At 41.5% G+C, this 26284-nt stretch overlaps 2 protein-coding genes and 1 long non-coding RNA gene across 3 annotated transcripts in view; 1 reads left to right on the top strand and 2 right to left on the bottom strand.

Moving 5' to 3' along the window:
- Nucleotides 1-2117: 2117 nt before the first annotated feature.
- Nucleotides 2118-11429, bottom strand: TNNC1 (troponin C1, slow skeletal and cardiac type). Its single transcript, XM_081185194.1, has 6 exons — nucleotides 11292-11429; nucleotides 7686-7716; nucleotides 6731-6877; nucleotides 6070-6184; nucleotides 4836-4972; nucleotides 2118-2561 (listed from the first exon to the last, which is right to left on the bottom strand). Exons 1-6 carry the CDS (start codon nucleotides 11313-11315, stop codon nucleotides 2530-2532), a joined length of 486 nt encoding a protein of 161 aa, XP_081041320.1. The 5' UTR covers nucleotides 11316-11429; the 3' UTR covers nucleotides 2118-2529.
- A 978-nt stretch (nucleotides 11430-12407) lies between these two features.
- LOC308582257 lies at nucleotides 12408-14434 on the bottom strand. The gene is made up of 2 exons (XR_014005578.1): nucleotides 13522-14434; nucleotides 12408-13450 (listed from the first exon to the last, which is right to left on the bottom strand). It is a non-coding gene; the product is annotated as an uncharacterized lncRNA (long non-coding RNA).
- Nucleotides 14435-14734: 300 nt separating this feature from the next.
- The window catches only part of NISCH (nischarin), a 34362-nt gene continuing 22812 nt past the window's right edge, over nucleotides 14735-26284 (top strand). The window contains exons 1-4 of the mRNA XM_081185175.1: nucleotides 14735-14970; nucleotides 22365-22448; nucleotides 23984-24166; nucleotides 25332-25380. Of these exons, the coding sequence (XP_081041301.1) occupies nucleotides 14884-14970; nucleotides 22365-22448; nucleotides 23984-24166; nucleotides 25332-25380 (403 nt within the window). The 5' untranslated portion in view covers nucleotides 14735-14883. The remainder of the gene's footprint in view (nucleotides 14971-22364; nucleotides 22449-23983; nucleotides 24167-25331; nucleotides 25381-26284) is intronic.

Raw genomic sequence — 26284 nt, 5'->3', positions numbered from 1 at the left:
AAGGATAATGAGCTCTCGTAATTCTCCTATTATGTCTCTCACAAAAGACACTCTCTGAAAGATGCAATAATACATTATCCCTTTTGGGTTTGAATCCATTCTTGTTTTTATGCCTGGGGAATGAATATATAGCATGTTTGAAAGCCCTGGGCCCAAACTATTAGAAAAACACATCTCTTGGAAACCACTTAATTGTGTATCTGAAGTGCCTCTCTCTGCAGTGTAGCACTCATCTTTTGTGCTTGTTGTCATTTCGGATCTAGATAAATGATAAATAATTGTGAGTTGCTTTGAAGCCCATGAGAATGGTAGTTATGCAGTCTGCTCTAGGTCTGGGAAATGGGTAGAAGAACCTATCAGTCTTTTATGTCTGTCATCTTTTTCTCCAGAATACCAGCTCTTGCTTTGAAAGAAGATAAACCTCTTGTTAATATGCTCTGCTTTGGAAGTGATAGTGACAGACAAACAACCCTGAAATATAGATGTTAAGATCATATGTAACTAAACACAAATATATGCCACTCTGGAGAGTAGCAGTGCTGGGAAGTGTGAACTGAGTCTTCCATCTCCACTCTGCCACCAGAGTCCCACTCACAGGAATGGCACTGGAGGGGGCGGTCATTGGGCACTTGCCCCTGAAGTGGGCCCACTGCCATTCTCTGCAGCCCCTTGCTGCTCCAACCCCTTGCTATTGCTGCCTGCTCACCTGCCCTCTGAGCGTGCAATAAATGACAAGGGCGAGGCGATGGAGCAGCAACTCCCTCTGGGCAATTGTGCAGATTGTAGCTGGAAAAAGAGTCCAAACAAGTTGGCAGGAGGAGCACATGGCAGAGGAGGTCAAGCGCACCAAGGACTCCTTGGCTCAGGGGCTCCTCAAAACCTAAGAGTCGAAACAACCCATGGATCAGTATCTTTTAAGCATCTGAAGAAATGCTCTCTGCTCTAATAAATAAAAGTCTTCCAGTGTTACATTTCTGAAAGTATGTTAATAGCCAGCTTGGGTGCAGAAGCTAATAGAAGGTGAAAAATTGGGCATCCTAAGAATCTCAGATCATGCAGTCCATTTCACCAGGCTGCAGAACAGAAGGCAAAGCAGGGAAGGTGGCCTATCCAGCCAACTCTGCTGAGAAACCAGCTGCCTTTGACGGATAGTCAATTGTCACTTAGCAGCAGCCTTTCATTCACTCTGACTGAACACTTCCATCCCAGCTGCTTGTTATTAGAGCTATAACTTTGGTGCTTGAGATTGCTTCCCCCCGCCCCCATCTTCCTTCCTCATTCCTTATTCCTGTTGCCACATGCCTTTTAGATTGTAATCTTGAGAGCAAGAATTGTCTGGTGTGTGTGTTTTTTAATTGATCAGTAAGCTGCATTGGGGGGACGCGCTTCGCGCTGTGGTCTAAACCACAGAACCTAGGACTTGCCGATCAGAAGGTCAGCGGTTCGAATCCCCGCGACGGGGTGAGCTCCCGTTGCTCGGTCCCTGCTCCTGCCAACCTAGCAGTTCAAAAGCACTTCAAAGTGCAAGTAGATAAATAGGTACCGCTCCGCCAGGAAGGTAAACAGCGTTTCCATGTGCTGCTCTGGTTCGCCAGAAGCGGCTTAGTCATGCTGGCCACATGACCTGGCTCCCTCAGCCAATAAAGCGAGATGAGCGCCGCAACCCCAAAGTCGGCCACGACTGGACCTAATGGTCAGGGGTCCCTTTACCCTTTTAAGCTGCATTGGGAGCATTTTTTTTTTTTTACAGGGTGATAGTGGCGATGATGATGATACACCTTTAAGCAGTGTACATACATCAATTATCAATAGATAAAATCAGCAAATATTAAAAACAAATACTGTATGCATATGACTAAATCTTGCGCTTGGTGAAATCAAAGTTTTTCGCAAGCATCTAAAGGAGTATATTGAGGATTGCTACCTAATGTTTTTGGCTGAAGAGCTGGGTAAAAATTCTTGAAATAAAGAAACAGACCTTGACAAAAATATGTTCAGAGAATACAGTACACAACATGTTTGATGAGGACACTGCAGTATAAACCCAAACCTGAAATGTTGACAAGCATCCCTAGCACCTTTTGGCAGTGAAAGTCTTCTGCAAAACCAACAACAACTTTAGTTTTAAAATAATTTTATTAGCATTTCAAAAAGAAATTTTTATTTCTGTACACACTGTACTTTTACATTCCGCTTGACACTGGTGGAGGATGAGCTGTAGCTCCACTGTTAAATCAGAGTTTGTAGTGAATTATTAAATGTCTCAATAGTCATTTAAGCCTCATTTTTCATTGTCACCTGCACAACCCATTCATACATTAAAGGGCACGTTATAATCATGGAAAGCAATAACAAGTAAACAGGACCACAACCTGACTCAATAAATATTCCATTGGATGACTATCTGAGGCACTTAAGATATGGGTCACACTTTCCTGATGTTCACCATCTTCAGTACATGACATCATGCAAGTAGTAAGGAAAACAGAACTGGAGGTGTCCGAGGCTGCTTTTCCAGAGATCTCATGCTTATTCAACGCCTTTCATAAACTCCAGAAATTCTGCCAAAGAAAGGAAATCCAATATGTTTGTTTAATAAGATGATGCTTGGAGAAGCAGGGGATGTTTCTTGCCACTTCTTCCCCCCTCCCCAGCTTTTGTGTGCTGCTCCACAAGTGTGATTTTCCTTTCCCATAGACCTCCTGCCCCACATGATGAGCTGTACTCATGCAAGGACTGTATGCAGGGGTATGCATACCCCTAAAAGTTTTGTGAATCTAAGTTTGGCCTCATTGAGGGGCAGTATTTCAATATGAGTAGGAAAATGAGAGTATCCCTAAATATTTTTTTTAGGGGGGAAAGCACTGACTGTATGTATCAATTGTTGCGCATAAGGCATGCATTTTGCCATTTGAGTTTGTCTTACCCATTACTTTCCCTGAGGCAAAACCACCCTATTATCACTCCTCAAACAATTTTTTCAAGCAAACAATGGCTATAGTCCAAGACAGAGTTAAGCACACTTAGGACTATTTATGTCAATGGCCCAAAGCAAGCTTAACTCTTCATTAGACTGTGACCATGGCTATGAGACATCTCAGTTTGTCTTGTTCTTTTTTGAAAGGATAATGAAAAAATGATTTTGTGTATGGAAAATGATACTAACAGCTTAAATACGAACTATTAAGAATTGACAATGCAGTGGCAGGGCCGTGAATGCAAGATAATGCATTCTGACCCAGAGACCAATGCATATTGCAATACACCCGAGGCTTTTCCTCCTTTATTTAGGTAACAGGATTTATATACCACTTAATCATCAAAACCTCTAAGCAGTTTACATAAAACGTACATTAAAATTTCTGATCACATCAAAATTTAAAAACAAGTTAGGGTAATTTTTGTTCAAAATAAAATCAGCTATTTAAAAAATCCATTATAAAATAACGTCAAATTTATATGACTGGGCACACTTGCTTATAAAAAAGTTTTTAGCAGGTGCTGAAAACATTACAGCGAAAGTGCCTGCCTACAGTGCCAAAACTAAGAATTCTACCCAATGTGAAGCCTCCAGAGGGCGCCATTGATGCTTTCAGCCTGTTAGCCAATCTATGATGAGCTGGGACAACCCACTCCACCCCATAGGTCCAAAGCGGTTTTGCTATTGCCTTTGTTGCCTCATCCCATCCTACCCTCTGAGTCAGAAACCTCTTTCTTCTCTCCCTCCTCACTTTGCCTGTTCCAGAGGGAAGAGCCCCTTCCGCGCATGTGGGGTGCCCAGGACAGCTGCATTGGGCTGCAGCACCAGCCCCTCTCTCCCTCGTGTGTCTCTACACTCTTTGGTGCCAGGTGGCTCCCTTGTCCCACCAGGGCTCCCCAGCTAGGCCAGCTGTTTTTCTCCCCCCCCCAAAAAAAGGTGACTGCTGTGATCTGTAAAGAGACATGAGAACCTTCTTTCCCACAATCCTGTGATAAGGTTGTAAATATGGGGGTTTGATTTTTCACAATTCAGATCTCAGTCCCCTTGCTGTTTCTCGTGGGGTGGGGTTGGGGGAGAAGAGGGAAATTAAGACACAAAGGACTAAAACCAGACAGAGAAGTAAATGACCCTGTGCTTTGGGAAATGAAGTGAGATAATTCTTTATATTACTGGGAAATGACTTGCAGTGTTAACGTTTATGCATATTTACTCATAAGTAAGGACCACTGAGTTCAGAAGTAAGCCCTGGTGACTAGTGCAATGTCTAAGCATGCTCTACTCAGAAGTAAGAATCACTGAGTTCAAGAGGAAGCCGTAATCCGTTCAAGTGAAGCCTCTGGAAGCTGCCCCTGCTATAATGGGCACAATGTCAAAGAAACCCTCAGGAGCTAGATATCAGAAAAGAGCAGAGGAGTGTGCGTGTGTACGCGTGTGCATGTGTATGGAAATGCGCATAGGGCTGGTCGATGTGAGTCTTCTACTCAGGTGAAAGAAAGCCTAGTTTTGCCGTGCTGCAGGGAATCGGCAGGGAATTCAAAAGTGCAGGTGTGGCTATACTGAAGGATTCCTTGCCAGTGTGGAATGAACACTATGTGGCACTCCCAGATCCACAGATCAAAGCAGTCAAGTGGGCATTTATGGGGTAAGGTGATGCTTCAAGTCAGCTGGTCCCAAGCTGGAAGGATTTAACTGAAAGGAGTACCTTTGGTCTTTAAGTAATGATGACTCTGAGTTTTTAAGATTAGGTCGTGTGTGTGTTTGTGTGTCCACCCTCTTTTTCTTTATAGTGGTTACCATCTAAGAGCACTGCAATTCTTGCTGTGATTTATATGCAAAGTTACACACAGTCATTTACCATCATAGTCAATCTTGCCATCGTTATTTTTGTCTCCATCTTTCATAAGTTCCTCAATGTCATCTTCAGTGATCGTTTCCCCTGTAGCTTGCAACATGAGTTTTAGTTCGTCTAGGTCTATGTATCCATCTGTATTTCTGTGAAGAGATGGGAGAGCTCAAAAAAGGAAGAATTCCATTCCTGTATATTTCTTCATTCTCACCAAGCATTGCATTGCAGCCGAGCGTTTATTTGAACACTGTATTCTATGCGATACACCACAAGATCAACCAAACAACCCAAAAGGCATTGTTTAGCATTAATATTTGTATTTCAATATGATCATGCACAGTTTCTCAGAGATCTGAATTTTACAAAGAAAGGACCTGTAAACAGCTGAGTGATAATCTAGTGGAGCTGTTAAATGCACATGTGCAAATGCAACATTCGTACCCATCTAAATATTGGCCCTGAAGTTTTGGGTCTTTCTTAATGGTTGGCCAGTGTGAAAGAGGGAAAAAATCCAAACGTGTTGAATCATAGAATTGTAGAGTTGGAAGGGAACCAAGGGTCATCTAGTCCAACCCCCTGCAATGCAGGGAACTCCACTAAAGCATCCATGACAGATGGCCATCCAACCTGTCAAGATAATGATGATGAAGAGAAAGTTCTGGAACCTTCTTGCCCCCTGGGGGTCAGATTTTTATCTAGCCTTCCCCCTGCAGGCCAACTTTGTCAGGTGGGTAGGACAATAATCACATGGTATCATTATGTCGTGACATTCTTCTAATGTTTCTACACCTAATTTTGCCTAATATATCCACCTTTGCAATGCACTTTCCCCTAATACAATACATTTTTGTATGGTGTTGTTGTTTTTTTACTAAATTATGCATTTTATAAACACTCCACCCTAGTATATGCATTTTTCTGTGCATTACTTGGCTGGAGGACTACAATGAACCCCAACCTGGGAGAATGGCAGGATGTCAATATATTAAGTAATAAAAAGAATTGCAGTATTCAGAGAAATGTGAATTTTGCAGGCTGGTTGTGTCTCGATTTGCATATTGCCTTGAAATGTGAGCTGAAATAATTTCTCCCCCATCCTCGTAGTGGCAGCTATCACAGTGAAGGAAGTCTATGAAAGCTAGTTATCCTCTTCTTGCATATTACTAGTCACCCGGGACTAGGTATGAATGTTAGAAACGTTCTGTCTCCACTTTATCACTGTCTAGGTCCACAAGGTACTTACTTGTCAAACATTCTGAAGAGATCGGAAAGTTCTTCTTCTGATTTTCCTTTGCTGTCATCTTTCATACACCTGACCATCATAACTAAGAACTCATCAAAATCTACAGTGCCACTGCCTGTCAATGAAAAAGAAAACAACAAAGGTAACTTATCTCTCACCTTGAGCATTTCCACTTAAATATTCCGAACATGGTAATAAAAAAAAGCCAGTTAATATTGTAAATGCTGTAGCAGTTGACAGAAGTTTGTTTTTCCTTCAAATTTAAATGGTGGTTGTTGTTTTTTCCCAAATTGTTGTTGCTTGTGTTGTTAGTTGTTCTTCTTGTTTCATCCATTCTTTGAATCCATAAACATTCAAGGAGGTGTGATGAATTATTTCAATATGATGATTTCCATCTAGAATTCCATCTAGAAACCCAGCCAGATGCATGGGCTATAAATAAAAATAATGTTGTTGCTATTAATTCATTAAATTTATATACGACCCTTCATCCGAAGATCTCCGGGCAGTTCACAAGATAAAAATGCAGAATATGCCAAAGGACATCTGGTTCAACTCCTCTTCATTCCTCCTCCACACAGCTCTCAAGAAAAAAAATGTTTTACTATTTTTAAACTTTCCTTTCCAGATCCTTATAACCACCCAGAAAAAAATAGCTCACCATCTTCGTCTACTTCATCAATCATCTCTTGCAGCTCCTCGGGGGTAGGATTCTGCCCCAGCATTCTCATCACCTTCCCCAGCTCCTTTGTGCTGATACACCCATCCTCTGCACCCAGGACAAATATATCAAAAGCAGCCTTGAATTCTGGAGGAAGAAATGAAGTCAGGGTTTGCCACATTGAATTCAACAAGGAGGTTTCAAAGCCTACAGCACTTTCCAGCTGTGACTGACAGAAAATAGCTGGCAGCTTTCTACTCCTGCCTTCAAAATTATGCCAGATTGATTATCTCTCATCCCTTCCCTTTCATGAATGGGACCAGCTAAGCTCAAAACGTTAAAAGGCTTAAAAGAGTTTCAAGGACATTCAGCCTCCCAGCATTTCACAGATGTACTCTGTTCGTTTATATTTTAATTCAAAAATATGCCAAATGCAATCTGTGGAGGGCCCATAGCTCAGTAATAGACCACATGGTCCATGCACATACAGACAGGAGTCAATCTCTTGGGTAGCAAGAAGTCCTTACTGTGGGAAGCCCCTGATAGACAGAGTCAACAGTACTGGAATATTTGGAACCAGTACCTTGTCTTGGTACCAGGCAACTTCATGTCATATCATGGCCCAGTTGATCTAACATCATCAGGCAGCTTCATAGGTCTATATGGCCCCTTTTAAAAACATCTCTGGAATTTCTTTATATCCTGCATCTGCCAATAAAGGGTTAGGAAGCATAAGCCGGAAATCGCCTCTTAAGATTAGAGTGAAGTGCTAGCAGGCTGAACTTCACAAACGGTCATCTTCCACCAGCTCTGGATCCAAGCTCTTTATTTTACATATTGATTACTTGTCAGCGCTGGTGGCTAATTGGTTAGTCAACCACCCCAATTACAAGTTGACAATGTGGCAAACAGCCTTCTTGTGAAATAAATGGGAAGATAAATGGCACAAGCTTACCATTTTTCTGTTCTTCTGTCAACTGCTCAACCTGTTATTAAAATAAAGACTCAATTCAATCATACAGTATAACTATTTGTATATATATCATCCTTGTACTTCAGTCAAATATAGTCTTCCAGTAGCAAGACATTACAGGCTAACAAAACAGATATATTAATTTCTTAAAGTAAAATGTTTCAGTATTCTCCACCTTCACCTGCTCTGACATGAATTAAAGTTCTCTCTCTCTCTCTCTCTCTCTCTCTCTCTCTCTCTCTCTCTCTCTCTGTGTGTGTGTGTGTGTGTGTGTCTCTCCCCAAAATTAGTGTTGACTTGATTGTGAATTCTCCTCTTGATGCATCCCTTCTCATTAACATTGTATTTAATAGGCAACATAACATCTTCACCTATCTCAAATATGCACATCTAATTTGCCTGGTTGTTTCCTCGTGGGATTTAGCCAGCATCTCCTTTAATGATACTAAATGCTAATTTGTACCATTTAGTTGCTATGTGCTCAACTTAATACCTAATACAGTGGTACCTCGGGTTAAGTACTTAATTCGTTCCGGAGGTCCGTACTTAACCTGAAACTGTTCTTAACCTGAGGTACCACTTTAGCTAATGGGGCCTCCTGCTGCCGCCACGCCGCCGGAGCACAATTTCTGTTCTCATCCTGAAGCAAAGTTCTTACCCTGAGGTACTATTTCTGGGTTAGCGGAGTCTGTAACCTGAAGCGTATGTAACCTGAAGCGTATGTAACCTGAGATACCACTGTAGGAGCGTCCCCTCAAAATATCCATGCTTATGATCTGGGCCTTGTACTTCTGATTTATCCTCTCTGTTACCTTTGGTGAGCAGGCCTAAGTGCTTATGGTTTGCAGAATAGACTTCCAGGTTCTTCTGAAAGCTGGTGGTGGGGTGACAGAGTGTTGGCTCTAAATTCAGGTTCAGACCCAGGGACACCCCCCCCTCCAGTTCATTATTCTTCCGACTGGGACATTGGACTCCAGTCTTGGACTCCAACTCTGCTGTACTCCTCCTACATAGAAGCAGATACCACCTCCATGTCATCATCTCCAAGATACACCTTCTGCCCCGTCCCCCTTACACATCTTTGTGTAAAGATGGCTGTTGAGAAACAATCCTTTATTCCTGACCAGTCCTGTTTCCATCTGGAGAATCTTTTCAGAATAAACTGACACACATGGATCAACCTGTAAAATCTTTTCCAATTACCTATGAGGTCAGAACCACCCCATAGAAATACTGGTCTCCCATCCATCAGCCTTGCTTGTATTGCGTTGGAAGGCTGCAGAAAACGAATGACAAGATGGGGGAGGGGGATAATCTATGGAAACAGATAACAATAGCAGCAAGATGCCAGTTCAAAATTTCATAGTGAAACCTGAACCAGCTTATATAAGCCTCTGTGATGGAAGTAGAGCAGCTGTGAGATGCTCTTTCATTGTGATGACCAAAAAGGAAAAAAACCCCAACAACCCAAGATAGTTGGAGACAGCAAACAAACGCCTCCTGTCACTTTTGTGTGCTCCACATAACTTGACTATTTTGGCACGCTGGCTATTTTTATGCCCTAGTGACTGAGATGCTGTTAAGAAAGATAACCCTTCTGATTGTTCACAGAAGCTGACTGACATTGGTATTTATCACTGGAGGCTTTTATCTCAACCCATGGTCCTGAAAATGTTCTTTGTATACACTGGCATCTGGAAAGCATTCCAAACTTAGCTCTGCAGAAGAGATGTGAGCGGGCAACGTGATAAATCCGCTGGATTCCTTTGAACAAGTGGTTGCAAAATTACATGTGTTACAGGAGCAGTTGCATGCATGTAAAGATGATTGTACTTTGCAGTAAATGGCGGACTAATGTAACATTCTTTCGTTTCCAGCTCGGCACCCCAGTTGCTGCCTTTTTATGTTAACTTGTTAGAGGATTGGACAAGAGAGAGACCTGGGGTCAAATACAGCCTCAGCCATTCGGCCTCTGGCAAGTCACATCTCTCAACCAAACCTCCCTTATAGGTTTGTTGTGAGCATAAAATGGGGAAAGAAATCAGCATTGAGCTCATTGGGCAAAGAGTAGGATACAAATGTCGTAAGATAAACATGTACAAGGCTTAAGCTAAGGCAACACATAAAGGATCATCTTGTTGACCAGGAGCCCCAAATGGACAAGGATGAAGAACTCTCTTAAGTGGCTGTAATTCTATTCCTACAACATGGGAAAACCAGTGACTTCCTCTATAATTGTTGTAAAGGCAAATAAGTTAAAGGCTATGACAAGGGGTGTAGAAACACTGTACTAAATGTAAAGTAAATTTTGCTATAAATAAATTTCCCTCAATGCTTTGATGAGCCTAGTCTCAACAGTGTTGCTCAGAAAGCAGACAGTGCTGTCTGGGGTTGACTACCAACTTGCAGACTGCAGACCCTTTTATTAGTAAGAAAATGCAAAACATGCAGAATCCAGATAGCCCAGTGTTGTCCCATATTGGAAAAAGAATCTTCTGTATTTTAGACAGAAATGTGTCCACAGCCCAGATACATTCTTTTGCCTCAGTGGATTATTTATTTACAGCACATAGCAGCTGTTTAAACCTACTTGTAGGAGCTTAGCCACCACCAGGATATGCTCAGGCAGGAATCATCCTTTCTTCCATGTGTCTTATTAGGATTTCTTATTAACAATCTTAACCACAGCAGAACATAAGCCCAGTTAGACTACAAATATAACCAGAACTGTTCTTCCCCCGATTAAAATGGAATTAGTGAGAGTATTTCTGTTATTGTCATTAGTTTCTCTCCTTACCCCTTTGACTAACTTTCCAAGCTAAAAATAATAACTAATCTAACTCTCCTGAAATTTAGGCAATTGTGATCTGGTGTCCTCTTCTTCATTGAGCAGAGTGAGCATTTTCCTTCAAAATTCGTCTTGCAGAGCAGTGGTCAAAACCATAGGCGCAAAAAATTATAACCACATTACTTCTCAGGCCCCCTTGTAGTTCACAATTACGAGCAGAAGGGGAAATTATAGATGAATTCCGAATTAAACAAACCAACAAAAACCCTTCAGCTTGTGAACTTCTGGAAAAAAAACTATATTTGCATATATAAATAATAAATTGTTTCACTGCTATCTGCATTTTCTGTAAAACATATTGGCTATAATAGTACAAAGATAAAGTAGTTTTGAAATTATGCTCAACAACAGCCTTATGCAGTTAGGCATCCCTAATCCATTAAACAAAAACCTAAAATATATACTCTATTTAGAGCTGGGCTACAATGAAAACAGACTTTCACATAAAACACAGTAAGTTTCATTAAATTAAGCAACAATGCATTTGTCCAAGTTTTTTGGGGTTTTTTAGGGAACTTAAGCTGTATGGCAAATCTCTTTATCATATCAACAAGTTGAAGGATCTCCATTACTACATTTAACATTAATGATAAAAATGAATCTAACATCATCACTAGCATTAACCAGAACATTAATATTTGCACCTTGTTAAGACATGTGGAGCATAATCCTGTGCTTGCTTATGCAGAAGCAAGTCCCAGCCTCAGCTTTATATCATCATGTATGAAAATATTACTTACTGCTGCCTTGTAAATATCATCCATGGTTTGTTACTGTTGGCCCGGTGCTGGATGGAGATGACAAACTGTACAGAGACAAAATTAAGGTCTCTGCCAGCTCTCTGTCCCTTGAAGCTCTGCTTATATAGTAGGCTGTCAGCCCTAAATGTGTCAGCCAGGGACTGCTGATCGCTACACAGCCCGGCATATAAAGCCATCCTATCCATTCTAAGCAAGACTCTTCACCTTGTCTCAATGGGAAGCATGCAAAGTCTGTTACAGCTGACATTTCTAAAACATGATCCTAATTCCACTGATGCTTACTTTGTTTGTTTTATACTTCAGAACTAAAGTGCAACCTGATCTTTGCTACACTTATGCTTCTTTCAGGGATCAGATGGCACACGTACGGAATGATGGTTCCACATTTTGGGGGTGCTTTAGTTTTCCGCGCTCAAATTCATCCATATGACTTACTGACAGCAAAACCAGTGCTTTGTATACTATGCACAGCTGATTTTCTACCAACAGAACATGAGTATCCTATTGGAAGACCTGTCCTTTCCAAAGGAAGCCTTTTCCAGATTCCACACGTGTATCACAATGTCGGGGCAAGAACATGAGCCTATGGTGGTCTAGCTGTACACTCTGTGACAATTGAGAAACAATTCAAATATAAACCTTTCACATGCAGGTTTATGGCACAGTCCTTCACTCCACCCAATGGAACCACTTCTGTTTCCTTTTTAAGTAGTGAAGGAGAGTCTTCCATCAGAATAACTGTACCACACAATAGTCCAAATGTTTGAACTGACTCTTACCAAATTCTCTGCAAGCATCTGTGGGGTAAGCTGGTTAAATTCTTAACTCATGTCGACCCTTGGCAAAACAATTTGTTCCATCATTCACTTAGCTTGTTTAGGGACATGCATTGGTATTGAGGTTATACATATGCCAGAGTGAACAATCTCTCTCTCCATTGATTCAGAGCTCCCCCCTCTGTCCAACTGTGTTTGCACACAGGTAGGTAGAGCTGGCAAGAAACTAATTCATCTGTAAATGGAAACTTATGTGAAGAATTTGCAAGTGGGCTTTACTTTGAATGAGTAGAGGTACGTAAGAATGGCACTACAATAGTCAGGATCACTTAACATGGATTTATTTCCTATATTTATTTGATCAGTCATATTGTGTTTTACCCCCACATCAGCCAACAATGCTCATGAAGCAGCTAACATAAGATCAATAAGACTAATACAGTGGTACCTTGGGTTACAAACACTTTGGGTTACAGACTCCGCTAACCCGGAAGTAGTACCTCGGGTTAAGAACTTTGCCCCAGGATGAGAACAGAAATCGTGCGGCGGCAGCAGGAGGCCCCATTAGCTAAAGTGGTACCTCAAGTTAAGAACAGTTTCAGGTTAAGAACGGACTTCCAGAACAAATTAAGTTTGTAACCAGAGGTACCACTGTATATAATTATAACAAATGTTAAATATCCTCCTGGTCAAAGGGAGAGGTTTTTCTCCATTCTTCCAATGCTAAGAGTTGGCATTCTAAATTCTTCATCCTCTGCACTTGCATTCTCAGGTAATGGATGGCTCTGGGGCACCCTATCATTAAGCAGTGTGATGTGGCCAGGAGGTGGCCAGGAAAATAGCTGTGAGGTGGTGGAGAACCGAGCTGCCCTGTGCCCTCTAAACTAGCTTGCTGCCTTCAGGCACAGTGGAGAATGCTGCTCCAGCCCTGGTGTTTGCTTGCCAGTCTGGTGGGTTTCTGAACATGGAATGCGGGTAGGGAAAGGACCATTTTGTCCTTCGCCACTTATAGCAAACTGTCTTAGGCTGGTACTGGCTGGCTCTACTTGATGAATGAGCCAAAAAGGTGAACAGGCTCTGGTTCACACTGCTGCAAAGCTTGTTCTTGTACTGCATTCAGAAGTAAAATAATAAAGCATTTTTCAGGAGCTATAAGCAAAACAACAGACACTATTAATATAGTAATTCTTAAAGAGGTTACATAAATTATTAGAGATCTAAATCCTACCATAAAGGTTAACGTAGACAAGTCCAAAAATAATCCTTAAAACGCATGCCCCAGACAGTTGTCATAAATTACATTTAAAAAAATTTAAAGTCATGTTCAGAAAAGAAAAACAAAACTTGCTTGGGACTCATACTCTTGCTTGGCAGGGGGTTGGACTCGATGGCCCTTGTGGTCTCTTCCAACTCTATGATTCTATGATTCATACAGTAGCTAGGAAAGAAAAAATTGAGTGCAGAACTTAAAAGCTCTTATTCTGTTTTTGGTAATGTCTCCCTGGAGCCACAGGAGTTTAAAAAAAAAAAAGCATTTTGAAGAGCAAGACAGACTGTGGTTAAGAGGTAGAGAAAAATAGTTGGTTAATGAGCCAGCTGAGAGCTAGCGAGGACAGAAAGATTGCCACATCCTTTGGGCCTTGCTGGATAGTTGCTCCGGTGAGGGAGAAGGAAGGGCAAGTTTTCTATTAGCGTTTCAGCTGATTATTTATTAGCTTAACATTCCATGAGGATTCTTCCATCTAAATCTCTTTTGTTTACCTTTGAATTTTGTGATAGCAAAGGATAACAGGATGGCAAAGATTTACGTCCATGGGTGTACTCATGAGGTGAAGCAATTTGTTCATAAACAGTATTTGCCTGGACATATCTACGTTGCATAATGGAGGTTCTTTCCGTGCCTCTCCAGGCAAAAATGGAGCCTCCTTCACAGGTGCAGGCTACCATTATAACAGCAAAAGCCAGATTGTAGGGGTGATTTGCAACATAACGAGGCAGTCTGTGTTGTCTGGGTTAACTTTTGTAGTAATAGATGCGGGTGGCTCAGTAGCACAGGCCAAGGACTCACTAGTCAAGAGTGGCTGGCGGAGCAACCGGCTTCTTATGTCAGCACCGTATCAGAACTGCAACACCTTCTTTCCAAAAGAAACTCAGGGGTGAAGCTGCAAGTCAACAGACTGGTTCCAAAGCAGATGGGAACAAGCAACAGATGGGGCACCGTTGCTAGAAAAATGCAGGGAACACTCGGGCCACGTTGCACTCCATTACCTCTCCTCTGAGGAGCTGCCTCTTTTTTTTTTTTAGGGGTCGAAAGTAACCCGGAAGCTCCGTCCTCCAGCTGAAGGAGCTGCGGCTCTACTTCTTTCGAAAGTCCATGTTTCTTCCTTCCCCCCCTCCCGCGCTTTAGCCCCGCCCCCTACGCCCGGGGCTTCCTCGACCCTTCCGCAGGCTGCGAGTGTCAGTTGTCGCGCGGCGGCGTCTCTCGAGGCCTCCTCCTCCTGCTCCTCGCCCCGCCCCCGCCGGAGCCAGCCGAGTTAGGGAGGCGGGCAGGCGGGCGGAGTGAAGCCGAACATGGCGGCTGTGACGGCGGCGGGTGCTGCGCTGGCAGCGGCCCGTGGGGAGGGGGCAGCGCAGCAGCAGCAGCGGCCGCCACAACAACAGCAGCAGCAGCGGCCGGCAGAGCTCGCCTGAGAAGAGCGGCCGAGTGAGCGCAGCTCCTCCGCCCCAGCGGCGCCTTCCCGCCCCGCGTCCCTCGCGCCCTGCCCTGCCCTCTTCTTGCCTGAAGAGCGGCCGAGATGGAGGTGGTCGGGGCCGGGGAGGAGGGCGAGGAGCCCCCGAAAGGGGTCCGGATCCTTGGCTCGGAGCTGGTGGAGACCTACACGGTGAGGCGGCGGCGGCAGGAGGGGCGAGGAAGGGGAGGCGAGGTCAGGGCGGTGGTGGGTTTCTTTTTCTCAAAGGGGAGGGTTCAAGTCTTTCCCTGGGTCCCTCATCCCTCTCTCGGGGAAAAGGACGGGAATCTCCTGATCATGGTACACGTACACACGCACTGTGTATCTATATCGTGGGAAGGGGGAATAACGATGCGGGGGTTGGAGAAAACCGGCTAAAGAGACGCTTTCTTGGTGCATCCAGATCCGATATTGCCCTGCTGGGAAACGATTGCAGGCTTCATCGGGTCTGTGTTATGGTTGTGCGCTTCCGAGTTACACAGAACTCTTCCTTGGGCGGGAACACTTAACTCCGAAAGCAAAATAAAATGCATGTGAGAGAGCAAAGGTGGTGTTGGGGCGGGGGAGAACACTCCAGCCATGAACCATCTTCCCCAGAGTCTCATCTTTCTAGCATTTGTAGAACCAGAGAAAGGAGGCAAAATGTGCTTATAGGTTTTTTGGTGAGAAATTAGCCCTCCCTTCCGCTTTTTAGTGTTTTACGTCCCCGCGCCCCCCCCAAATCCTTTGGCACCCATGTGAGGAAGGCCATAGATGTTGTTGTCTCTCTTCAGGTTGAGGTTTAAAATACTTGCCTTCGAAATGGGTATGCCAAATCAAAAACCAAGTTCTGGTATGAGCTTCATTTTATTCTGCCCTCTCACTTCATGGTAAACAGATACAAAGCACCCTTTAGAAACTGGCCCAAACACATGACCTAACATATAATACATTTGGTATGTTGTTTTTTTAAAATAATATGCAGAAGGGATGTGGCAATGGACAAGGGGACATTTTTCCAGTCTGGATCAAATTCAGTGCATGATAATCTTACGCAACTGTTAAAACTATGAAATGCTTCTCTTTCTGAATGGTGGGGTTAGAGGAGAAGAAGATGCTTTGATTTGCATTACACTAGTTGTAGTAATGCTCTTATCAATACCAATAAACTTTTTATACAAAGTTGTCTGTATGGACAAGTACATTACAGTTACCTAGCAGCTTTAGAAGCCAACCTAGAATCTTACCATTGAAACATCTCAAACTACTTGGTTACATAAATGAAAATGGGTGTGCCTCCTAGTTTTGTTTTAGCTAAGCCATTCTCTTAGATGAAATCTCGAGCCATTCTCATCAATGAATTTTGTAGTGTGAAAACAGATTTCTAAACCTGAGAATACTTGGCACCACATTGGTTTAAAAGTGATATATATGTCCCATTTCTAATGCTGCATAGATACAGGCCTTGTTGATTGCATTTTTAATACGTAAAGTGTAAAAAAATCGGTGTATAATGGAAATGATTTACATAATGTGAGATACTTAGCAGAGATAGAACTGCAGTGTGAGAGTTTTGAAAATATTTTCCCCCTTGAGTACACGGGCTAGCTAAAATAAGAGAGAAGGGGGAGAAAGCAGTCTAGATAAAGTACTTTCAAAATGTAATTCTTTTGATCTGTGTGCAGAGCAGATAATGATATTATAGTGACTAATCCAGCCAAAATTAGGCAAACAGTCCCCCTCACAGTGCTAATTTTGGCTTGCGCCTTGTTTGTTAGTGAATACTTTTATTTGCTGGTTCTACCCAATGTAAAACGAAGAGAGACTGGTAGGTTGCCTACCACAGCAACCTCATGATAATAATAAGAAAACCATAGACAGGAAATATGTTTGCTGATGAAGTAGACTGTAGTCCAAAGGAGCATATGCCATAATAAATTGGCTAGCCTTTCAAGATTCCTTTTGGGTTTTGTTGTTTTTGTTGCTGCTGCTGCTATAGACTTGAACGCCTGCCCCTCTAAAAATTTCACTCTGATAATTCTCCCTCTAAAAAATTAGTAACTATGTGGCAGCTCTCCACTTTTGTAAGATACAGTGGTACCTCTGGTTGCGGACGGGATCTGTTCCAGAGCCCCATTCGCAACCTGAGCAGAACGCAACCCGCGTGTGCGCAGGTCGCGATTTGCTGCTTCTGCACATGCGTGTGACGTCATTTTTGAGCGTCTGCGCATACGCAAGCAGCAAAACACCAAAGTAATCCTTTCTGGTGCTTCCGTGTCGCCGTGGGATGCAACCTGGAGAAGCTCAACCTGAAGCAAACACAACATGAGGTATGACTGTAATGGACTTGCAGTGTCCCAGGTAACTTATGATGATGGGAAAGGTACTAGACTTGGCTTTGGGAAACTTGCAGCGTTTTTATTTGTGAGAGCGACCAATGACTATCCTTACACAACTATATAAGTAAGCAAAGTAAGCTATACTTTTCCCTGCTTAAGAGTCAGCAGTGTCTGGCAGCCATTACATCAATCCCTACCCTCTCTCAGATCTACTTTCATCCCTAGTAACACAGTTCAGTAAGGGTGCAGCCCCATGGCCCCTTGTCAGATCTACTTCTTTGATATCCAAGAAGTCAGCTCCTCCAACTGCAGTGGCTTAGCGTGGTTTGCCAGTGCCCAGGGCAAGGCAAGTATTGAGCCCCCTAACCTGTAGGAAGAAGCAATCATATATCACAGTCAAGGAAAAGTTTGAGGAGCCCACCATGCGAGAGTCTGCTTTTCAGGGACTGGGACCATCTGGAACCAACCACTGACATCTCAGTTCATGGTGAGCACAGAGTAACCCTTCTGATGGGATGGGAGCACTCCGATGGTGCAAACCTTTGCCATCATTGGCTTGCACTCTGCACAACCTCTGTGGCTCCTTCCCTTTTGCACACCTTTCTCCACGCTTGGAGAAAAAGGTGGCGGTGGATTTGGTTTCAAAGAACAGTGCGTGGCAACAGAGTGCCGTACTGTCGGGGCTGTTGTTGAGTGGGCACATGACCCTCCCTGCTGCAGGGCAGGCTGAAATGGGTGGGAGCATCTCTGCTGAGGCTCAGGGCAATGGGCAGAGGAAGCCAGCGGTGGGCAGGACAGAGTTGTTGGCCATCACAGTGCCTCCATGCAGTGCTGCTGCTGCTGCCAGATGGAGCAGTGCAGGATATATGTGCATACCTCCTCAGGTGGGGGCATTGCCACTGCCTCAAGTCTCGCCGTCCATCCACCTGTCCCACCATCAGGAGACGCCACACAGCTGAGGAATACAAGGGCCTCTCCTATCCTAGCTCCTGTTTGGTGTCCTGCTCAGGTGAAGCAGGCAGGTGGGACAGGGAGTGCCTTTGGTCAAGGCAGCAGCTGCAACTGCAGCCTAAGAGGGAAGGAGTATTTTGCATGTGCTCAGAAGCACATCCATATAAATTTTTGAACCCAGGGCAATCGCCCTGGTGCCCCTCCACCTCTACACCACTATCCAACACCGTGGGCCAAAAAAGGGCAGTTCCAAAAGTCCTCCTGGTCCCTTGACATTCCTCCCTATGGGAAGTCAGGGACACATTCTCCATGCTTTGGTGCAATTGGGGATAGCCAAAACCCCATTTATATTATGCAAATATATGTTCCCATCAGCCTACTTGGCAATACACATTCTCACCATTTAGTGAACAACTCACTAGTATCACTTCATAGGAATTAGGTTGCACTCATTAAAAATATATTTTTAAGTTATGTTATATGGGGGGGGGGGACTTAATAAAATTAAGAATTCTTAAACAGCTGAAGGTAAGCACATTTGAGTTGCACTTATTTCAGATGAAGTGATTCCCCCTCCCCAACTTTGACTGGATTGTGCCCACGGTTCTGCGTGTATTTTTTCTTTGTTTCTCAGAATTATGAACAGCAATAAGCCCTTAGGAGACTTTCCCACCCTTATCTCCCCACGACAGCTTCCTGCACCCCTGGAAAAGCTGCTCCTGAAGGTGTGGGAGGCTGCCTGAAATCAAAGGGAGATACAATGCCTTAGTAAGGGGGACAAAGTAATTCCCCCTGCGGCCCCTGTGTCCTGCCCCATCCTATTCTGGAGAGTTCCTTCATCCTCAGGAGCGGCTTTTGGTGGGCTGCAGATGAGACAGTGCAAAGATTCCCTTTTCCAAGCTTCCTTTTAAGAGCCAATCTGAAATGAAAATATGCAAAATTGTTTTTTATGAGAGATTTTGTATATACTCTACTTTGTATTTAGTGCCCCTAATGAAATCTGCAAGCTCAAAACACATAGCTTACCTATCAACTTGGGTAATAACATTGCCCTTTGTAACTGCAGATCTTTCGATTATTACTTGATAATACAAAGCAATAGCAAGATAAGTGACATTGATGATGAAGTGTACAGGCTTTGAAGCTTCATTTACAAAAGGATTGTGCTGTGAGAAATGTAAAAACAACCCTGTCTTCTCTTGTGTGTAAATACATGCTGATTATTGTGATTCTAGAGACACAGTCCAGAAAACTGTGTGCACAGAGAAGAACTGAGTGCACAGCCTGAGCTTCCTTTGAAGTATTTGCTGCAGCAGCTCCTACTGCCATGGTTCAATTTGCAAAACAGCTTGCTGCCTCAACAGCCAGAGCTGCTGCAGTGAAAACTTCAAAGAAACCTCCTGCTGTGTGCATGGTTCCCCCTCCTCCAAATGCACATGGAGCCTCTGTAGATTGCAGCCACTATTGTAGCTAGGTTGCTCCATATTATTTCATTTGTATTGTTCCACAGAAATAAGCAGTGAAAATAATTGATTTCAGGTAGTGGAGTCTCATTCTAGAAATAGGCATGTATTCATCAACCTTCAGAATACAAGAGTACACACTCTTTTCTATTCTCTATATCAGTGAAGTATTTTAAACAGTATTTATTAATCTAATCTAATTTAACTTTAAGTCCCCTACATGTTTCCTTAGACATAAGTCTGTGTTGAGTGAGGCATGCTTCTAGATAAAGATGCATTGGATTCCAGCCTAAGAGTATAAAGGTAACCACCTAACTAATGCCAAGACCAACAGATTTCTGACAGTGATATGGTTAAAATGCCATTAATGATGTCTCATGCCAGTTAAATTATTTGCATGCATTGGCAGGAAAAAAATATTTGTACTTTGGACTGAGTTTTTTAAAATGGGGAATACTGTAGATATATCAAACAGTATCCTGTTAACTTTTCTAACTTTTGCTTTTAAAACTGCCCTGTTTTATGATAAAACGTTTGAGTCCTGAGCATTATTATTATTATTATTTTCTGATATACACCTTAATGACTTTTACTAAGCGTTTTAGTTACTGTGATCAGAGGAAGATAATTTGAATTACATTCAGACTTTGCACGAGTGGACGTCTACTCATGCAACAGGGTTTTACGCTGCAGCCTTGTGTGCCTGTGACAGCTGAAAATTGCTTAAAATCAGGTAGCCTCTTTTAGTAATAGAATTATGTTATCGACATAGTACAACATAATGGTTTGTTAATCTTCCCCCGCCATCAATTTCCTATATCAATATTAAAATAGGACAAGCTGTGAATGAGATAGAGACAACCCTGAATATATGCTTAGTTCTGCATGAGATTTGAAAATGAAGCAATTTTAAAGCACTCTTGTAGTGCCTTGTTTGTAACATGCAGTATTAAAAATACTAATGTAGAGGAAATGCTAATCATAGATCTGGTTATCATTTCAGAATTAGTGATTCACAACCTTCTTCCTTAGTTGCTAATGCAGGGGCTAATGCATGATTATATGATTATACTATAATTGAAATGAAGCATACAGGCTGCATTCAAACAATCATATCTTGACTGCTTAAGCCATACTATGACCAAACCTGATGAACTTAAATGCAGCGCCTTTGCCTTGCCTTCCTGTGAACAAAGCAGGAAGTGTCCACTTAACTATACCTTCCCATAACATACAACTTGAGAAATGATAATTAATGACTTCTCAACAAGCCAGAATGTTAAGCTGCTTTAAATATCATGCTCCTAGAAAAACACCCGGTATTATTTGTTCTAATAGAGAGCATCCATATAAATTTTGGGAAAGAGAGATGTGATGAGAGAGAAAGTATTGCTCAAAAACTCTGTATGTTAGGTCACAGAATACAAAGCCTAAAATCCTACTTCATTAAAATACTGAATAAGTAATTATCAGTAACCTTTATTATTAATACAGTACTTAGTAGTAGAACAACCCTCCAAATTTTGTATCATCCTGGAGATAAAAGAGGATTGGGAGTGCCTTATATTATATTATATTATATTATATTATATTATATTGCTTTCAACTTGCACAAATAATGCATATTATTACTGATTTGCTGGAGATCTTGTGGGTTCAAATGGAATTATTCTGCACCACCCCTTCAGTTAATGCTCTGCCTTTTAAAAAATCCTTATTGAGTGTGTATTGGGAAAATACACAATCTCTTTTTTCAATTGACTTTTAGGGTATGGAAGAGATGGTTTCACACTTAGTTCCATCTACATCCCCTTTATTTCCTATATTGGACCACCCAGCTGTCTGCCTTACAGACAAATATGTTCAATATATCTGAATTCTAAAGGTATCCAATATTTACAGTTATTAATAAGGCCGGCTATGGGTTCCTCCCCAGGATCTTAGCATATCTTGGGACGATGACCTTAAATGTCAGATTTATGAACATAAATGGGATCAAATATGGGTAAATGCTCCATTAAAAACTATAACTTCTAGGATTCAAGAATCCACTCTAAAAACAATACTTAGATGGTATTGGACTCTAGTGTGCCTTTCCAAAATCAATGCAAATCTCTCTCCACTATGCTGGCAATGCTGTAATACTATGTGAAGTTTTATATGTTTTTTGGATAAACGTTTTTATCATTATCTCTCAAATCTAAGCTCAGTCACTAACACCAGATACAGTCTTGGCCTTGTTTTCGATAGAAAGCAATAAAGATCCCAGAGTATCTCATGACACTTCCTAGTGGCTGAAGAATGTCAATAGGCTGTCACTGGGCAAATGCTTTGGGTGCAAGAAGGGCTTTGAGGAGAGGGAGGTCTGCTTGTCGCAGTTACCTCTGTTCAGTTATTTCTGTCTGCTCCTCTTGCCTTACTTGTCCTTTCAGTATTATGCCCAGCTTATCAGGGAGCACAGCATAAATGTGATGGAAGCATTGCGATTCATAACTGTGCTGGTTTCTTGTTGGCAAATCACAATGGCTTGCTTGATATAGGATATCATTTTTGCTGAAGGAAGATGTGTGTCTGTGTTCTTCAAATTAAACCAGTAACTGGTACCTGAATATTGCTGGTAACGGGCCTCTGCTTTGTGTGTCAGTATGCTGTACTTGCACGGGTTTAGGTATTCTTGGGATGTGCAGAAGCTCAGAACCTAACTGGCAGCCTTTATTTAATGTTACACAAACACTGGAGGGATTTTGTGTTTCTGAATGTGTAAACATTGGCCATCTTAGGTTCCTTTATCAGCTAAGAGTTGTATTTTATTTAGGTGTACATCATTCAAGTGAGCATTGGCAACCATCAGTGGGTGGTCAAACATCGATACAGTGACTTCCATGAACTTCATGAAAAGGTAAATATCCTCATATTTAAAATGTTTGTTGTAATGACTCTGTTACTGTTTTATTAACATTGATTTATTACTCTTCTTCTAACCCGGTGTCTCAATACATTTTACATATAAAATAATTACAAGCGGTGAAAACACAGAAACAAAAGATACCCTACATTGCGATTCTCTTTAAAAAGAAAGGAAAGCCATATGGGAGACCGCACCATGAGAGGGAGGGAGTTCCCCTCTCCCCCAGCATATGGCTTTGTGACAGAATGCTAGAGTTGGAAGGGACCATGAAGGTCATCTACTTGAACTCCCAGCAATGCAAGAATCTTACACCCGATTTTTGTTGATGAAAATTTCACATAGATAGAGCTAAAACCTCCCTCCTTGCTATTCGGCAGTCAGAATGCAGACCCCTACACACACACAATTGAGTGAGAGCTGTTGCTGAAAAGAGAAGAGAAGAGAAGAGAAGAGAAGAGAGAGTACCAATCATAGGATTCAAGGCATTGTTAACATTTAATAGGCCAGTAAGCTGTTATCTACCCACACATGAGCAAATTCTATCGAACACAGTAGGGCTTACTTATGAGTAGAAATGTATGGGATTGCACTGAGGGCAAATTATATTAGGTAAAATCTGCTTGGTTTTTTTAACCATTGCCTATGGAAAATAACGATCTTATGAAAATCCAAGTTCATTTGTTTACATGGTCATAGTAGGAACCTGGTCATTACTTAATTTCTGGTACCTGCTAGTTTCCTATTCTTAGTGGTGTTTGAGCCTTGTGAGTGGTAATATGTCATCATTTGGTTCCTGAGCTCATTAATGAAGAACATTTGCTGACTTTAAAGTTCAGAATTGTTGAACCATAATGTAGACTATAACCTCTCCCCCACCCCCCAAAGAGAAAGGCATTCACTTCATTATGTTAAAAATTAGGTTGGAGTGGAACTCTGCTCATGCAGTGAAGCTTTTCTGACTTGCCCTCCTCTCCCCAAAGACCATTCCTGAAGATCAGTAGATCTTCTGGTATAGCATAGGATCGGATGCAGCAGGACAGGAAGTTGGGTGAATTCAGCAAAGCAGTCTTACCCAGATGAAGTGCTATTTCACAACTGCAAGGTATCTCTGGATCCAAGCCAATGTTATTCATTTCATCAATATTAAGAACCTGCTCTCCTGGCACTATCTCGGTTATTCTGCAAGACCTTTAAGGAAGTTTGTCTGTTTGTTTGTTTGTCTGTCTGTTTGATTTGCGTTGTTGCTGTTTGTATTGTACAAATCTTTTTTGAGACCTTAGTCCCGTCCCCCGTCCCTGTCCCCCCATTTTTAAAAACTGGTTTGGAAGGCATGCAAAGCAGTATGTAAAAGCTTTTTAAAAAGATCTCACTTTATATTAACCTGAGTTTTCAAAAACTATATTGGTAATTACTGACAAAATAAATATTTTATTTCACTTTGGCCCTAATTTTTAGTGTAAGCAGTAAATGCTAATTTCTGAAAACTCTGATTCATTTCGGAACAATCTTAACTCTTTGTCTTACAGCTTGTTTCAGAAAAGAGAATAGATAAGAATCTGTTACCTCCTAAGAAGATTATTGGCAAGAATTCCAAAAGTTTGGTAGAAAAAAGACAAAAAGAATTGGAAGTCTATCTACAAACTCTCCTTCTTACATTTCCCTTGGCTGCACCCAAAGTATTGTCCCAGTTCTTACATTTTCACTTATACGTAAGTTGCATTCTGCCATTCTTCACTATGGTTTATTGTCAAATTTTCTGAGTTCAGTTCTTATTTTAAATTTCTTATCTTAAATGGCATGGGGCTGATGAGAATTGTAGTCCACTATGTTGACAACTTGTCTTCCCAGAAATATGCCTTGAAATGACCGGTGTGAATTTAGGGTGTTTGTGCCTTTCATCTATTGCTTTTCATAGCTTGAGTTTCAGAAAACCTTTCAGCACACTTTCTCTTCTGTATTTGTAGTCACCCTTTTTAAAAAATCTTGCAGCACAAGAATTTGTTGGTCTTTTTTCAAACCCTTTTACATATTATTTGAACTGTGACCAGAGTATGTCCCATCGAAGACTAAGGCACAGGTGCTAAATGATTACGTTTCATTGCCATTTATATATTAGATGCATATTTTGATGTTTAATAATTTCATACAGCATTTTCTGATTATGCATTTATAGTTCATTCTTGCTGAATTTTCTTAATTGCATTTAGCTCCAAATATTGACTGATTATCAGGATAATGTCACAGGGAAACAAATGTCATTCCTTACATATTTCCCTTTCTTTTCTTCTTCACGGATTTCTTCTTTAATAGGAAGATTACCAAAAGTAATCTTCCTATTTTGAAATAGCTTCCTCTCTCAAGTTGTTCATTGATACACACCATCTGCATCTGATACAGCAGTTTTAATTATTGTACCATTGAGGAAATGAAGTGGTTGTAACTTGTGCAATTAGAACTGCAGTAAAAGGAAATAGATTCTTCCCTGTCTTGTGGATCTTTTTCCCAGCAGTAGCTCAGTTCATTAAAAAGATTTTTTAAAAAGAAAAAAAAAAGAAAAATGAACACACAGCCTTCATCTCCACTGGGGAATAATTTCAGACACTTTTTCTCCCTTATTGGCCGAGCAGCTAATGAGTTGAACTAATGTCTTATGCAGAGTGCTGTGATGTACTGGGTATATAAGGGATAAAATAGCCTCTCACTTAATTGACTTAATTTCCTGAGTACAGCCAGCACTGAACATCACTCAGTGTTTGGATTATTTTAATTCTGTATTATTTTTTAAGATCTATTGAATCTTGTTTTATGTTTTTTAAAAAAATGTTCAAGCAGAAAAGTTTGTGATTTTTTCTTCCATTTGCTTGTTCTTTATAGGAAATCAATGGGATCACAGCTGCATTGGCTGAAGAACTCTTTCACAAAGGTATTATTTATTTATTTTTTATTTTGTATGACCACCCAGTAACATATATTCACTGGATCACTCACAAAATAGAATACGGTATTAAAAATACAAAGCAGCAAGAGCAGCATAAATAAATGTTCATTTTTGGCATGCATACAATAAAAATCTAATCATAAGATTGAAAAGCCCAGATTATAAAAACACATGTTATTTTAAAGGCTTGAGTGAATAAATAATCTTTCATTGGTGCTGAAAAAAACTGTAATTCCTCTAAACACGATATAGTTCTTGGCATGTGTGCTGTTTCTCTATAGCTAATTTAGGGACATACCTGGGAGTGAATCTATTGAAATCACTGTGGCTGTCATCGGAACTGACACATATAGAACTGTGCTCTTAGATTTGAAGCTAGCCAAAGCAGATGTGCATGTTTGTATGTAACATGCCATCAAGCACATATAATAACTGTCTTTCTCAGTAACTTTATGTGTGTTAGGTGATTCTTTTTCTACAGTGGTGTGTCACATCACATCTTATATTGGTTGGCGGAGGTGGGGCTCTTGCCAAAAGTAAGGGATGTACAGCAAAATCCAGTGTTGCTTTAGCAGACTTGTACTTGCTCAATGAGACTTCACCTTCCTCTCCTCTTCCCTGCAGCCCCAAGATAACCCTCAGAATCTGCTCCTGGGGGACCCTGGACAGCTTTAAACACAGCTAAAAATAAATTAGATGTTTTAAAAAGCTTTTTCAACTTTGTCTAAGTGCTTACATATGCAGTGGGTGCTTGGTACTATTATGATATATAGCCTGGTACTATTATGATATATAGAAATCCCGGTTAAACTTTGCAAATTCTGGTCAGAAATGGAAAAAGACTTAGAAGATTGCAATCATCTATAAGGCAAATTGTAGCATTTCTGTT

Source organism: Podarcis bocagei (assembly GCF_964188305.1).
Source record: "Podarcis bocagei genome assembly, chromosome: 2".
Lineage (NCBI taxonomy): Eukaryota > Metazoa > Chordata > Lepidosauria > Squamata > Lacertidae > Podarcis > Podarcis bocagei.
The sequence above is the reverse complement of the archived record's forward strand: the minus strand, read 5'-3'. Positions and strand labels throughout refer to the sequence as shown.

What these genes read in the sequence shown, in the direction of transcription:
- TNNC1 (XM_081185194.1), bottom strand. Translation starts at nt 11,315, where the DNA reads ATGGATGATATTTACAAGGCAGCA. An exon ending in GACAGAAGAACAGAAAAATG is followed by an intron (nt 6,878 to 7,685) that starts GTAAGCTTGTGC and finishes TTCTTCCTCCAG; the next exon opens with AATTCAAGGCTGCTTTTGAT. An exon ending in TGGCAAGATTGACTATGATG is followed by an intron (nt 2,562 to 4,835) that starts GTAAATGACTGT and finishes TTTCTTTGGCAG; the next exon opens with AATTTCTGGAGTTTATGAAA.